This window comes from Sus scrofa, chromosome 6, assembly GCF_000003025.6.
Source record: "Sus scrofa isolate TJ Tabasco breed Duroc chromosome 6, Sscrofa11.1, whole genome shotgun sequence".
Lineage (NCBI taxonomy): Eukaryota > Metazoa > Chordata > Mammalia > Artiodactyla > Suidae > Sus > Sus scrofa.
The window spans coordinates 149,623,972-149,639,202 of NC_010448.4; the positions used below are offsets into that span (position 1 = coordinate 149,623,972).

Genomic DNA, 15,231 nt, shown 5'->3' on the forward strand with positions numbered 1-15,231 from the left:
TTAAAGGACCTCTGGGTCACCATCAAGTGGGATAACATTCCAATGATAGCAATCCCAGGAGAAGAGAGAGAGAAGGGCCAGAATAATTATTTAAATAATGAATACTTCCATAACCAGGGGAAGGACAGAGATATCCATGTCCAAGAAGCCCAGAAAGTTCTAAGTAAGATGAACCCAAAGAAAAACATACCAGCCACGTAAAACTGAAATGATAAAAATTAAGGATAAAGAATCTTAAAAGCAGCAAGAGAAAAGCAACTTATTTCATATAAGGGAAACCCCATAATGCTATGAGCATATTTTTTAGAAAAACTTTATAGGCTACAAGAGGATCAGCATGATATATTCAAAGTGCTTAAAGAGAAAAAAAAAAAATGCTAACCAAGAATTCTCTACCCAGCAAAGTTATTACTCAGAATTAAAGGAGAGATTATGAGTTTTATGGATAAGCAAAAGCTAAAGGAATTTATCACCACTAAACTAGCCTTACAAAAAATGCTAAAGGGACATCTCAAGCTAAAAACAAAAGACACTAGGAATTCCTGTCATGGCTCAGTAGAAACGAATCTGACTAGCATCCATGAGGATGCAGGTTTGATCCCTGGTCTCATTCAGTGGGTTAAAGATCCAGTGTTGCCATGAGCTGTGGTGTAGATGCAGACATGGCTGGATCTGGCATTACTGTGGCTGTGGCGTAGGCCAGAGGCTATAGCTCCAACTGGACCCCTAGGGACCCCATAAGCTGCGGATGCAGCCCTAAAAAGACGAAAAAAGAAAAAGAAAAAGAAAAGACACTAATTAATAAGAAAACATACAAAGGAAAAATCTCACTGGAAAAGGTGAATAAATAATAAAGATAGTAAATCAATCACTTATAAAGCAAGTACAAATGGTAAAAAAACAAAAGTAGTACAATTAATTTTAAAAACATAGTAATAGTCAAGGATGTATAAAATAAAAAGATATAAATACATCATCAAAAATATTAAACATGGAAGGGAAAGTGAAAATATAAAGTTCTGGCATGTCTTCAAAGTTAAGTTACTATCAGCTTAAAAAGGACTGTTACATACATAGGATGTTATATGTAAACTCAGAGTAACCACACACATACAAAATTACAATAAATGCACACACACAAAAAAGAAGGGAATCTAAATACAACACTAAGGAAAACAATCAAACCACAACGGAGAAGCAAAAGAGAGGAAGAAAGGAACAGAGAGGAATTACAAAAACAGTCAGAAAACAATCAACAAAATGGCAATATGTACATACCCATTAATAATAACTTTAAATGTATATAAGCTAATTTCTCCATCCAAAAGACAAAAGGTGGCTGAAGGGAAAGACCCTTCTAGATGTTGCCTACAAGACACTTACTTCAAACTTAAAGACATAGACTGAAAATGAAGAGATGAAGAAAGGCATGTCATGCAAATGGAAATAAACAAAAAAGCTGGGGTAGCAATACTTACACAAATTAGACCTTAAAACAAAAACTATAATAAAAAACAAAGAGGGCATTATAACAATAAATGGGTGGCCCTAAAAATGGATTCATTTGTAAACATTCATGCACCCAACATAGGACCACCTAAATATATAAAACATATATTAACATAAATAAAGGAAGAAATAGTCAGCAATACAATAATAGTGGGGGATTGTCACACCCCACTTACATCTATGAGTTGATAATCCAGACAGAAAATCAATAAGGAGACATCAGCCTTAAATGACACATTAGACCAGATGGACTCAACGTACATATATACAGAGCATTCTATCCAGAAACTGCAGAATAACCCATTTTTTCTAATGTATATAAACATGCTCCAGGATAGATCATACGTTGGATCAGAAAACAAGTCTCAATAAATTTAAGAAGGTTAAAATCATACTAAGCATCTTTTCCAGCAACAGTATGAAACTAGAAATCAATTACAAAAAGAAAACAGAATACATGTACACCTAACCTATGATATTCTAAGTCAACATATATCTTCTTAAATCAGTGTTCTCATTGCCTTTGTATAAACACTTTAATCCAGAAATTAAAGTGCTAGTTATATGGGAGCTCTATTTTTAAGCTTTTTAGGAACTCTCCATACTATTTTCCATAGCACCTGTACCAATTTACGTTAACATCACCAGTGCACGATACTTAGTTCCTTTTTCCGGCATCCTTGCTCACCCTTGCCACTGTCTTTGTAATTTTAACCATCTAATATGTGTAAGATGGTACGTTACTGTGGTTTTGATTTGCATTTCCCTGATGATTAGTGATGTTGAGTGTCTTTTCACATGTTTATTAGTCATCTGTCTGTCTTCTTCAGTAAAATGTCTATTCAGGAGTTCCCATCGTGGTGCAGTAGTTAACAAATCTGACTAGGTACTATGAGGCTGCAGGTTCAATTCCTGGCCTTGTTCAGTGGGTTAAGATCCAGCGTTGCCGTGAGCTGTGGTGTAAGTCACAGACGTGGCTTGGATCCCGAGCGTTGCAGTGGCTCTGGTGTAGGCCGGTGGCTGAAGCTCTGATTAGACCCCTAGACTGGGAACCTCCATATTCCACAGAAGCGGTCCTGGAAAGGTAAAAAGACCAAAAAAAGAAAAAGAAAGAAAGAAAGAAAAATGTCTGTTCAGGTCCTCTGCCCATTTTTAAGGGGGTCGTATTTTTTTACATGGAGTTCTGAGTTCTTTATTTGGATATCAACCCCTTATCAGATATATCATTTGCAAATACTGTCTCCCACCCCATCAGTTTCCTTTTCATTTTGTGGATGGTTTCCTTCACCGTGCAGAAGCTTTTTAGTTTGATGTAGTCCCGTTTATTTTTGCTCTTGTCACCCTTGCCTGAGGAGACATATTCAAAAATATATTGCTAAAACTGATGGCAAGAGCTTACTGCCTATGTTTTATTTAGGAGTTTTACCTATGTTCATCAGGGACATTGGCCTACAATTTTCATTTTTTGCATTGCCTTTGTCAAGTTTTGGTATTAGGTCAATGCTGGCCAGTGTACCCTCCTCCTCAATTTTTTCAAATAATTTGAAAAGGATAGGTATTAACACTTCTTTAAATGTTTGATAGAATTCACCTGTTAAGTCAGCTGGAACTGGACTTTGCTGGGAGTTTTTTGATTAATGATTCAACTTCATTACGAGTAATCTATCTAGCTTTTCTATTTCTTCATGATTCAGTCTTAAAAGATTGTTATGTTTCTAGAAATTTATCCATTGCTTCGAGGTTGTCTAATTTTTGACATAATTGTTCATAGCTTTCTCATATGATCCTTTGTATTTCTGTGGTATTGGTTGTAATTTCTCATCTTTCATTTCCATTTTTGTTTATTTGGGCTCTTTTCTGCTTGATGAGTCTAGTTAAAGGTGTGTTGATTTTGTTTATCATTTCAAAAAGTTTTCTACTGCTTTTTTAGTCTCCTTCATTTATTTATGCTCTGATCCTTATTGTTTCCTTCATTTTACTAACTTTGGGCTTTATTTGTTCTTTTTTTCCCTACTCCTTTAAATTTAAAATTAGATTGTTTGAAATTTTTCTTGTTTCTTGAGGTAGGCCAGTATAATACGAACTTCCCTCTTAGAACTGCTGTTGCTCTATACCATAGACTATGGAAGTTGTGTTTTCATTTTTATTTGTCTCGAGGCTTCTTTTTAATTTCCTCTTTGATATGTTCACTGACTTACTGATTGTCTAGTAGTATGTTGTTTAATCTCCAAATATCTGGTATTTTCCAGGTTTTCTTTCCTTTTTTGCATTTCTATACACTAATAATGAACTTTTATAAAGAAAATGAAAAAAAAAAATCCCATTTACAACTGCATCAAAAAGAATAATATACCTAAGGAATAAATTTAACCAAGGAGGTGAAAGACCTGTACTCTAAAAATTAGAAGACACTGATGAAAGAAACCAAAGAAGACAGATAAATGGACTGGAAAAATGAATATCACTAAAATGTCCATACTACTGAAAGCAATCTGCAGAGTCAATGCAATCTCTATTAAAATACGGGTGGCATTTTTCACAGAACTGAAACAAATATTCCTAAAAAATTTATCTAACCACCAAGACCCCAAATAGCTAGAGGAATCTTGAGAATGAAGAACCAAGCTGGAGCTACCAATCTCCCTTATTTCAGGTTACACTGCAAAGCTATAGTAATCAGGGAGTTCCCTTTGTGGCTCAACAGTTAACAAACCCGACTAGGAACCATGAGGATGCGGGTTTGATCCCAGGCCTCACTCAGTGGGTTAAGGACCAGCGTCGCCGTGAGCTTGTGGTATAGGTTGCAGATGTGGCTCAGATCCTGTGTTGCTGTGGCTGTGGCACAGGCCAGCAGCTATAGCTCCAATTAGACTCCTAGCCTGGGAAGTTCAATATGCCACAGGTGCGGCCCTAAAAATCAAGAAAAAAAAAAAAGGTATAGTAATAAAAACAGTATGGAACTAACACAAAACCAGATATATAGACCAAAAGAACAGAATAAAGAGCCTAGAAATAAACCCACACTTGCATGGTAAATTAATCTATGACAAAGGAAGTAAGAATACACACTGAGGAAAAGATAATTTCTTCAATAAATGATGTTAGAAAGCCAGATAGCTACCCACAAAAGAATCAAACTGGGAGTTCCCATTGTGACTCAGTGGTAACAAACCAGACTAGTAACCATTCGGGTTCAATCCCTGGCCTCACTCAATGGGTTAAGGATCCGCCATTGCCATGACCTGTGGTGTAGGTCACAGAGGCAGCTTGGATCCTGCATTGCTTGGCTGTGGGGTAGCCCTGTACTGAAGCTCCGATTGAACCCCTGGCCTGCCGCACATGCACCTACTCCCCAAAAGAATCAAACTGGAATACTTTCTCACGCTGTATGCAAAAATAAACTCAAAATGGATTAAAGAATAAAATGAAACCATACTCCCAGAAGAAAACAGGCAGCAATCTCCTCGACACTGGTCTTGGCAATGATTTTTTTTAATTTGACATGTCAGGGCAAAAATAGCAAAAATAAACAAGTGGCACTATAACAAAAAAAGCTTCTGCCTAGCAAAGGAAACCATCAAAAAAAGAAAAGACAATTTACTAAATGGGAGAAGATATTTGTAAATGACATAAGGGGTTAAAATCCAAAATATATAAAGGACTCATACAACTCAACATCACAATACAATCAACACACACACATACACACACACACAATGGAATACCACTCAGCTATTAAAAAAGAATGAAATTTTGCCATTCCCAGCAACAAGGACAGATCTGGAGGGCATTATGCTAAGTGAAATAAGTCAGACAGAGGAAGACAAATATTGTATGATATCACAAATATGTGGAATCTAAAAAATACAAGAAATTAGTGAATTTCACAAAAAAGAAGGTTCAGCTATAGAGAACAAACTAGTGGTTACAGCAGGAAGATGGAACAGGGAAGGGGCAATATAGGAGTAGGGATTAAAAAGTACAAACTATTAGGTGTACAACAAGCTACAAGGGCATATTGCACAGCATGGGGAATATAGCCAATATTTTATAATGACTATAAATGTTGTATAATCTTTAAAAATTGTGAATCACTATATTGTATACCCATAATTTATATAATACTATACATAAACTATACTTTGATTTTTAAAAGTGTTTACAGATTTTTAAAATATAGTATATTAAAACTACTAATATATAAAATAAAGTCCTACCATATAGCATAGGGAACTATATTTAATATCTTGTAATAATCTTTAATGAAAAAGAATATGGAAAAAATGCATATACATGTATGTGTTATTTTTATATAAGTGAATCATCTTGTTGTATACCAGAAACTAACACTGTAAATCAATTATACATCAAATAAGTAATTTTTTTAAATATAAAAGGTACTAGTATTCAGCAGTTTAAAAGAATAATCTAGACCAACAGAATAGATGCAATCTCTAAATCACTAACAAATGAAAAGGCAAATTATATAAAAATGTATATTTTTATAGAAACACACAATGAAAAGTTTAAGAACATACAAAACAGTATATACATTGTTTCTGGACATATCAAGCATAATATACACTAATTTAGGATAGTGGTTACCACTGAGAAGGAAATACGGGAATATGATTGGGGAAGGAAAATGTGCTTTGATTACACATATGTGGGATTTTTTTCCTCATGCTTAATGGTAGCACATGGTATTTATTACATTACCCTCTATATTTCTGTATGCTTGAAATTTTTTTTTTTTTTTTTGTCTTTTGTCTTTTTGTTGTTGTTGTTGTTGTTGTTGCTATTTCTTGGGCCGCTCCCGCGGCATATGGAGGTTCCCAGGCTAGGGGTCAATCGGAGCTGTAGCCACCGGCCTACGCCAGAGCCACAGCAATGCGGGATCCGAGCCGCGTCTGCAACCTACACCACAGCTCACGGCAACGCCGGATCGTTAACCCACTGAGCAAGGGCAGGGACCGAACCCGCAACCTCATGGTTCCTAGTCGGGTTCGTTAACCACTGCACCACCACGGGAACTCCTGTATGCTTGAAATTTTTAAAAACTACTTTAATACAATCAACACATTGCTAAAGTACAAACTTCTTCAGCCTGGCATCCAAGACTCTCCACAATATTATTCTAACCTCCTTTGCCAGCCTCATCCTTCACCGTTTCCTATAGCAGCATTTCCCAAGCCCTGGACATTTATACGTCTCCTTCCTTATTTTCACTATATGTGCCAGCCCTATTAAGATGAACGAATATTTTTCTTTTCATAATTTCAACTCAAATAGCCCCTGTACAGGTCCTTGATAAGAAGGAAATCCTATGTTCAATAAACCGACTATACTTTTCCAGTATGAATATAAATATATAAGTATTCAAATATTTGTCGTAGATTCACCTAAAGACATCAAATATCTCACTTTGGGCTGCACTGTCTTATACCTGTGGTTCTCAGATTTGGTGATCAAGACTACTTGGGAGGTTTGTTAGAAACGGTGGCTCCCAGGCCATACCTCTACGGATTCTAACTCGGGCACTCAAAGGACAGAAGCCCTATCCCACATGTATCCATGGCATCTAACAGACTGGACTATTTGCCATTCTCTAGACAAGCTCTACATTTTTCTTTTCCAACATCTTTCCTCTTGTCATTTCCTCTGCTTGAAGTACCCTTCCTTCTTCCTGAGCCAATAGAAATTAAGCCTACAATTTAGGGCCCCTGTTAAATATCACTATCACAATAAAGAACTGACTTAGACGTGCCATCTCTCTCATTTTAACACTCTTCCTTCCGCTATCAATTTATTTCTCTTTCTGTATGTATACTTATCATATTCAATGTAATACATATGTACTTGTCTTATTCCACCTCCTGAACTGTAAATGCTACTTGAGGGCGAAAGCAGGGATCATGGCTTAGTCATTTTATGCTTTCAACATGATAGTTGTTCAGACACTTGTGGGACTGAGCTCGGCTACATGCGGAATTAATTTAACAATTTTGATTAACATTTTAAAAATCATGTGGCATAAACACTGGAATATTCATTCACATAGCATTACAAAGTAAACATGAGAATGTAAACTACCTGGCCTCATTTTTAAAATGAGAAAACTGAAAATATCCTACATAGAAACAGGTATTTTAAGACATTTTAATTTTCAAAGAAAAAAGCTAACAGTTTAACTAAAAATGCAAAATTCAATTTTTAAGAAGGAAAACTGCTTAACTTACAATATTCAAAGCAAAAGTAAATGATCAAGTTATTAATTGACAAAGTGAGTTTTTTACATTGCTGCAGAAAGCTATTAACTTAAGAACATTAAGCAAAATTGAAGCAAAGTTAATTGACTCCAGCAAAATTCTCAGTACTTCCAAATGATATTTCAATATGGTTTCTCTTTGCTTTAATATTGCATATTACTTGGATACATCAAAAGCAATAATTCCTAAGTATTCTTCCAGTGTAAAAACTATAACTATTAGTATAAAAACCACAAAAACTATTTGTTTTTAAACAGAAAATATCGATATGCAACTCATTTACAAATACTGTTTTTTTCAACTTGGTAATCATAATTTGGCTTGTTTCCATTCCAGGAGTAGACTACTTTACTACTTTAAATACACTACTTCAACTCAGATATAAAATATACTAATGAAAACAGAAAGGAGACTTTTTAATGGAAAATGTTCACCAACATTATTCAGTATCGTCTGTATTTGAATATTTTAGCAAATGCATCACACTTTATAAAGACAGAATTGTCAAACTAAGATATACAAAAGTATATACTAATTTCAAGTAATAAAAGAGGTGGAAAATGGGGAAAACATATTTTCTTATGTTCACTTGGCCTTTCAAGTTGGAAAGGAGAAGACGACAACTGTGAGAAATGAGGAATAAGAAAAGGTTCTCACATATCTCATTTTCTCCTCTCCTCATTCATTTTTCTGTCATGTTCCTGTTAAATTTCTTCTTTTACATGGCAGGTCAAGTAAACTAAACCTAGCTTAAACTAAACTTTGTATTTAACTTTTTCATCCTATTTTTACATTGTAAAAATATAATTTCAAATCATTATGTTCATTTTTCTAAATAAAATTAACTGAAGTAAAGCAGTAATAAGGTATACTATTATAGCTGAGCTCAAGAATTCCCCAAAATGATTCTAATATTGGTTTTACTTACCATAAATGATAACCTACAACTATGGATACTAATAAGAGACATCCAATTATGCTTACTTCCTAAATAAGTAATCTTTTTGATTTTCTAAAGTAATAAATGTAGACAGACCTTAAGGCCCCATAAATGTTTCAGCAGTACTCAAGGACCAGAAAAATGCAGAAGTTTAAAGGTAATAACAGGAGTTAAATAAACCTATTTCAAAGATCCTATAAGTAGAATAGATCAGATTAAACAAGCTTATTGGAAAGTAACAACACAGCTCATTTGATAAAGCAGTTCTAAGAAATCCAAAAATACCATTTCTCTTAAAAAAAAAATCAAAGAAGCACTTGGACTAATAAGAAATAATGCACAATTTAGCTTGATCAAATAATTCATTAATTTTTTTCTACCCCCAAGGTATTGCCCTTTTAAAATCCTCTTCAAATAAAATACAACCTAATTGCTTGCACATGGCTGCAGTTTGAAGGGATTTTTATTTCAACAGTGCCACCTAGTGGAGCAAACAATACTTTCAACTGTTTCATTAGACCCAAAGGCAGGAATCCCCAAATAGTTGTATTCTCTGGTTCACAATATTCCTAATAATACTAACATTCAATGGGAAATTTTATAAAAGTATCATAATTTATAGATTTTTTGTCTTCTTATATACTAACTCTAATAAAAACTAAATCATTTACAAATATTATTATAATATTTAAAATAAAAATACCTTAGTGATTTCTTCAGAAGCTCGTTTGAAGTCCTGAACATTTCGACAGTAAAATCCTATTGTACAGCTAGGATCCATTTTTCGAAATGACATCTTTTTGGGAGAAGGGCAGTGGAATGTCTGTAATTTTAAAAGTTATTTAGGATTTAGTTTTGTTTGATGGATTTAAGAATACACAAAAATATTACTTAATTTAAAACTTGCTATCCAGCTTTTCTCCAAATTATAAACATGCTTTGCAATGGTGTTTTAGTCTATCCTGTGCAGATAATCCCTCCCAGTCTCCAAAGCTGTAAAACATGGGTCAGCGCTGTGCATACTCAATTCACCAAAGTGCCACCTTATGCAATATTAGTGTCATTCTGCAAAAGAAAGGAAGTGTGTCAAAAGGGATAGACATTTCTAACACTTGCAGAAGGGAAGAAAAATGTATCTCTGAGAAGCTATGAATAAGCTAGTACAAGGTTTAGAATCAGTTAACTATTTCTACGAAAGCGCAATTAAGTTTGGTTAGGGTTTTTTAATATTTATAAACCTTTTTGAATAAGAAAACAAAGACTTTGTAAACAAACATGCAGGTTCATGAAAATGTTCCATAATGATATGAAAAGAGGTCAACTTGAGAGTTTCAGCAACTGACACAATTAGCACATAACTACATGAGCTTTACCTCAAGTCCTTGTTTAATCCCATACAGGACACAGGTGAAAGCTGTGTCCCTGACCTCCTCCTTCTCAGTCCTCCTGTCCCTCAGTTCACCTTTTTTAAGTGGTCACAGTGCCAAAGATATAAATGGGATGGGAAGACTGCTCTAGACTCTCCACTCTTGCAAATAGGCTGTGGCTATTAGTAGAGTCTGGTATCTTCGGAAAAAGCACAAGCAGGAAAAGGGCAGAATATAAAGCTAATCATTCCAATCTTTTTTCCCCCCTTCACTCTCTTACACCACATTCTGGTATAAGAGTTTTGCTTTTTTTTTTAACTGCGTGGATGTTCATACCAAATCCTTTTTTGTATGTATAAAAAATTACATAAAAAAGAAGTCCAGGAGTTCCCGTCGTGGCTCAGTGGTTAAAGAATTCGACTAGGAACCATGAGGTTTCGGGTTCGATCCTGCCTTGCTCAGTGAGTTAAGGATCTGGCGTTGCTGTGAGCTGTGGTGTAGGTCGCAGATGTGGCTCGGACCCCGCACTGCTGTACTCTGGCAAAGGCCAGCGGCTACAGCTCCAATTAGACCCCTAGCCTGGGAACCTCCATATGCCATGGGAGTGGCCCTAGAAAAGGCAAAAAGCCAAAAAAAAAAAAAAAAAAAAAAAAAAAGTCCATAAATATGTATTCATATTTTCTTATACTTGCATAAGCCTATATATATATATACACGCACACAAAAATTAACAAGTTGAGAGGAGAGTGAGAAAACTGGGAAGGTGGAGAAAGATATGGAAATTTCTTTTTGTATATTTTATACTTTTAAATTACGAATAAGCTCAAGAAATAATCTAGGCTGGATTTGAACTCATAAACTTAAAATTTCCCTACATTTAATGCTTAAAACGAAGGAATTTCAACTTGAAACTATCTATTAAAATGCAGAAAAACACAGGCTTTCATAATTATGTTCATGGTAAATTGATCAAAATCACTCTTTTCTCTCCCCCTACATCCTAGTGATGCAACTAATACCCCATAGCACCAGAGGATATACAAAATGAACACATTCAAGCTGGTTTCTTTTCCTTACAGGTAGTTCAGTCACATATTAGATTCAAATCCAAAATCATACTAGTAAACACAGACCAAACGTGTTTTCAAAACTATGACTTCTACAAAGTATTTAGCTAATGTTTACTTTACAGTGAGACCCAATCTCACTGAACTAGAACATCCAGAGTTCTAGTCAACACAAATATTGTCTTCATTGGACTTTTTTCTAACAGAGTTTCACCTGTTTTATTTATAAAGAGAGATTAAAAACATCTGGAAAGGTGGGAGTTCCTGTTGTGGCTCAGCAGCAATGAAACTGACTAGTATCCATGAGGATGCAGGTTCGATCCCTGGCCTCACTCAGTGGGTTAAGGATCCAGTTGATGTTGCCATGAGCAGTGGTGTAGATCACAGATGCACTTCAATCTGGCATTGCTGTGGCTGTGGCATAGGCCAGCAGCTGCAGCTTTGATTCAAGATTCGACCCCTAGCCTGGAAACATCCATATGCTGCATGTGCAGCCCTAAAAAGCAAAAACAAACAAACAAAAACATCTGGAGAGACAAGAGATAGGTAAACTTGCTACTTAACAATATACAGGATTAGAGTTCCCTCTGTGGTGCAATGAGATCGGCAGCCTCTTGGGAGCACTGGGATGCAGGTTCAACCCCCTGCCCAGCACAGTGGGTTAAGGAACTTTAAAATATTTTCCCAAGTTGCACTATACAACTATGTTCACTTAGTGATAATTCTCTGAGCTTGTATTTCTTTTTTTTTTTTTTTTTGTCTTTTTTTTTTTTTTGTCTTTTTGCTATTTCTTGGGCCGCTCCCGCAGCATATGGAGGTTCCCAGGCTAGGGGTCAAATCGGAGCTGTAGCCACCGGCCTATTCCAGAGTCACAGCAACGCAGGATCTGAGCCGCGTCTGCAACCTACACCACAGCTCACCGCAACGCCGGATTGTCAACCCACTGAGCAAGGGCAGGGATCGAACCCGCAACCTCGTGGTTCCTAGTCGGATTCGTTAACCACTGCGCCACGACGGGAACTCCTGAGCTTGTATTTCTTTTTTAATATTTAAAATTCTGATGACTGGTCATAGTAGCAGCTTCTACTTCACAAACACATATGTGTTTGTGAGTATTCACTAGATATACTTCTGTGACAAAAAAATATGTTTCTGAAAAAAAACTGGCCTGAGTCAATTCCCACTTATTCCATTTTTAAATATGATATTTATTTAATGCCTCAACAAACACTTCTTAGGCACCTTCTAAATTCTAGGTACTGTTCTAGGCTTATTATTTGGAATACTGGTTCTGTTATCTCAACATACAAATAACACTGAAACAAATACTTTGGGTGTAGCTGTTATTTTGGTGATTTTGATAAAGCTTCCTAAGATAATTAATTAGAGGACACACCCGCTCCTAAAAAGCACCTCCTACTAACTGCAGTTCACGTATGTAATTCATAAAGGGTACATCCTTCACTGACGAGTTCACTCATCTATCTAATCACATCACATAATCCGAATAGCTCTCATGCCACTATTTTCTGAATTTATTAGGATAGAGTAAAACAGTCACACAGTGTGAACCTCCTAAAACCTGAAACTTGGAATTGGGGGCCCAGGAATCAGAAGAGATGAACACATCTCTTAAATCAGGCTTTTCTTACCTTATTAATAGAATATTAATATTAAAGTAATACAATATCACCTTCATAATGGAATAGAATCAGTATTTGTAAAGTGAATCAGTCATTCTGAAAGTGCATGATAAATAACATGAAGCAATAGTCTCTGGTTTAAGAAATCTTCACTTATTAAATACATACACACACAAACATGCATGTATACACACATATACATTAAAAATCGGTATAATAAATTGTACATCCACTAGTTCTCTCATCCCAACAACGGAAACTCTGCCTTTCCTAACCACTGACAATGGGAACCCACAGTTCATTTTAAAGCTCATTTTAAAGCTCATTTTAAACCCACTTTTCTTGGTATCTAGATATATAAGAAATAAATACTTCTGTGCCTTTAAGAAGTTACCCAATTTCACCAAATTTTACCTTACGAATTCTCTTAAAATCAACTCTTCTTTTCCATTCTCACCTCCACCACCCCACTTTAAGCTTTTACTGACACACTTGTGAAGTGGTGCCAACAGCCTCCTAATGAGGAGCTGTAAACCTTCCTCACACTGATGGTATAGACACCACCAGGATATTCACTGACCAGCTACCTTTGCAGAGGTCTCTCAAAATACCAGATGAATAGTCTCCTTCTAGTGACCAAAATAACCAACACTAATAATCTTCTAATTTGCCTATTTTAGATAATCCTCGAACACTATGAACAAGTTTACCTCTGAATCTCAAGTTTCTACTTTTGTAAGGAGTCCGTTTGGCACAGATAAACGGGAAATGTAACTCAGACACAAAAATCGGTGCTCCAAGTCCACAATGCAGAAGAAAGAGAACTGCAGTGTGGTTAACACAGCCTAATTCTATAGGCTCCCCCACAGTATCAATTAGTCATCTAGAAGTATTTATTAAGATTTACATATAAAATATTATTCAGGAAGAAAGTAGAAAGAAAAGCTGATCTCTGTCTTCAAGGTGCTTGTACTCTAGTTGAGGTAACAGTCTGCAAAACATACTAGGCTGTTTTATAATGTATCTTCTAGAACCAGGTTTTAATGTGTGGTTTATCCACTGCATAATCTACCACCCCTTAAATACTTATTAGGTACTAATATTAGCTAGCAAGCCATTACTAAAAGAAAGTACTAAACCACATTTCAACTTGTTAAGCCTTGGGAATTAGGGATCCATGCCATTCAAGTGATTAAAATTATTTTAAAAGTCTGTGAAAACATCAACCAGGAAGACAGGAATCAAAACCATGCAGTAATTACATGTCTCGTGCACTCTCAAAATTTTCTGAATTAAAATACTGGGTCAGAAAATGATCAACATAAAGGAAAAGAAGACTTTAAGAAACCAAAGCTAAAACAAATATTAGAAACCCAGCTAAAGCTCATGAAAACTTAACTAGAAGCTAAGACTTAATTACTATACTTAAAGCAGAATAATTTAGCAGGTAGTCTCCTTCAATCAATCACTTTGTCATTCTAACCCAACTCCATCATCTTCTTTATTTTTCTTTTTTCCCCCTTTCTTTTTTAAAACATGACTAACATTTTAAACTCCTCAGTGCTGTTCAGCTGTATATGTACAAAATTACTTGGAGGCTTGATCATTTATTTTGCTAGGGCCAGGGTATCTAACAAGTTAGAGACAAAGATAAATGAAGAAGAAAGTGTATCACAAATTAAAATCTAGCAATGCATTATTTAACTTTGACCACTGTATGGATTATGGTTTTATAAAACAGTCAAATATGTATTAATGACTTGTAATTGTAATACCATAAAACATAGCTGCCTAGCACATCGCCCCATAATTAGAGTTTGCTTCATATGGTAAGAAAACAGTACCAGCTCTTTATCCACAGTACCTCAAGAGGGAAATCCTTTATGCTGACATCTACAAAAGATTGGCAGTAATGAGGATCCATGTAAATCAAACTGTCATCTACAAGGACAAAACAGAAGACAAGTAATTCAAAAAACACCTTATTATTACACTGCTTACAATCCAATTTCTATGTAGAATAGCTGAAAAAAATCTGGGAGTAACAGCTTGCCAGACTGATATTCATTGACTGAAACATAGGTTTGCACAGGACAGATTAACTTTTGCATAATCAAATATGCTTGTATAAGCAGAATTTTTATAAAGTGATGAGACTGTCATTTAATTTTTGGTGATAAAATTACTTTCACAAACACACAATTATATTCTACAGTTTGCATATGAAAAATGTATTGCACTACTTTATCCTGACAAGAAGAACATATTGCTTGTCATTTTATCATCAACTAGCACCACTAAAACTGGTAAAAAGTAAATATGTAAATAGCAACTGCCGGAATGTGGCAGCAATTTCTTCTGAAGTTTAGTAAAACCAATAAATTATGCCTTGTTTATGCAATAACAGAAATTAGACATACATTTTACAGAATCCAA

At 35.3% G+C, this 15,231-nt stretch overlaps 1 protein-coding gene across 4 annotated transcripts in view; it reads right to left on the reverse strand.

Annotated features, from left to right (window-relative positions):
• The window catches only part of ATG4C (autophagy related 4C cysteine peptidase), a 131,642-nt gene that overhangs the window by 63,654 nt on the left and 52,757 nt on the right, over positions 1-15,231 (reverse strand). For 3 of the 4 annotated variants that reach the window (XR_002344396.1, XM_013988887.2, NM_001190284.1), the window contains 2 exon segments: positions 14,660-14,736; positions 9,422-9,541 (listed from right to left, as the gene is read on the reverse strand). Coding sequence is in view for 2 of the 4 variants with exons in the window: in XM_013988887.2 (XP_013844341.1) it covers positions 9,422-9,541; positions 14,660-14,736 (197 nt within the window). In the remaining 2 variants the exon portion in view is untranslated. 4 annotated transcript variants of the gene reach the window in all.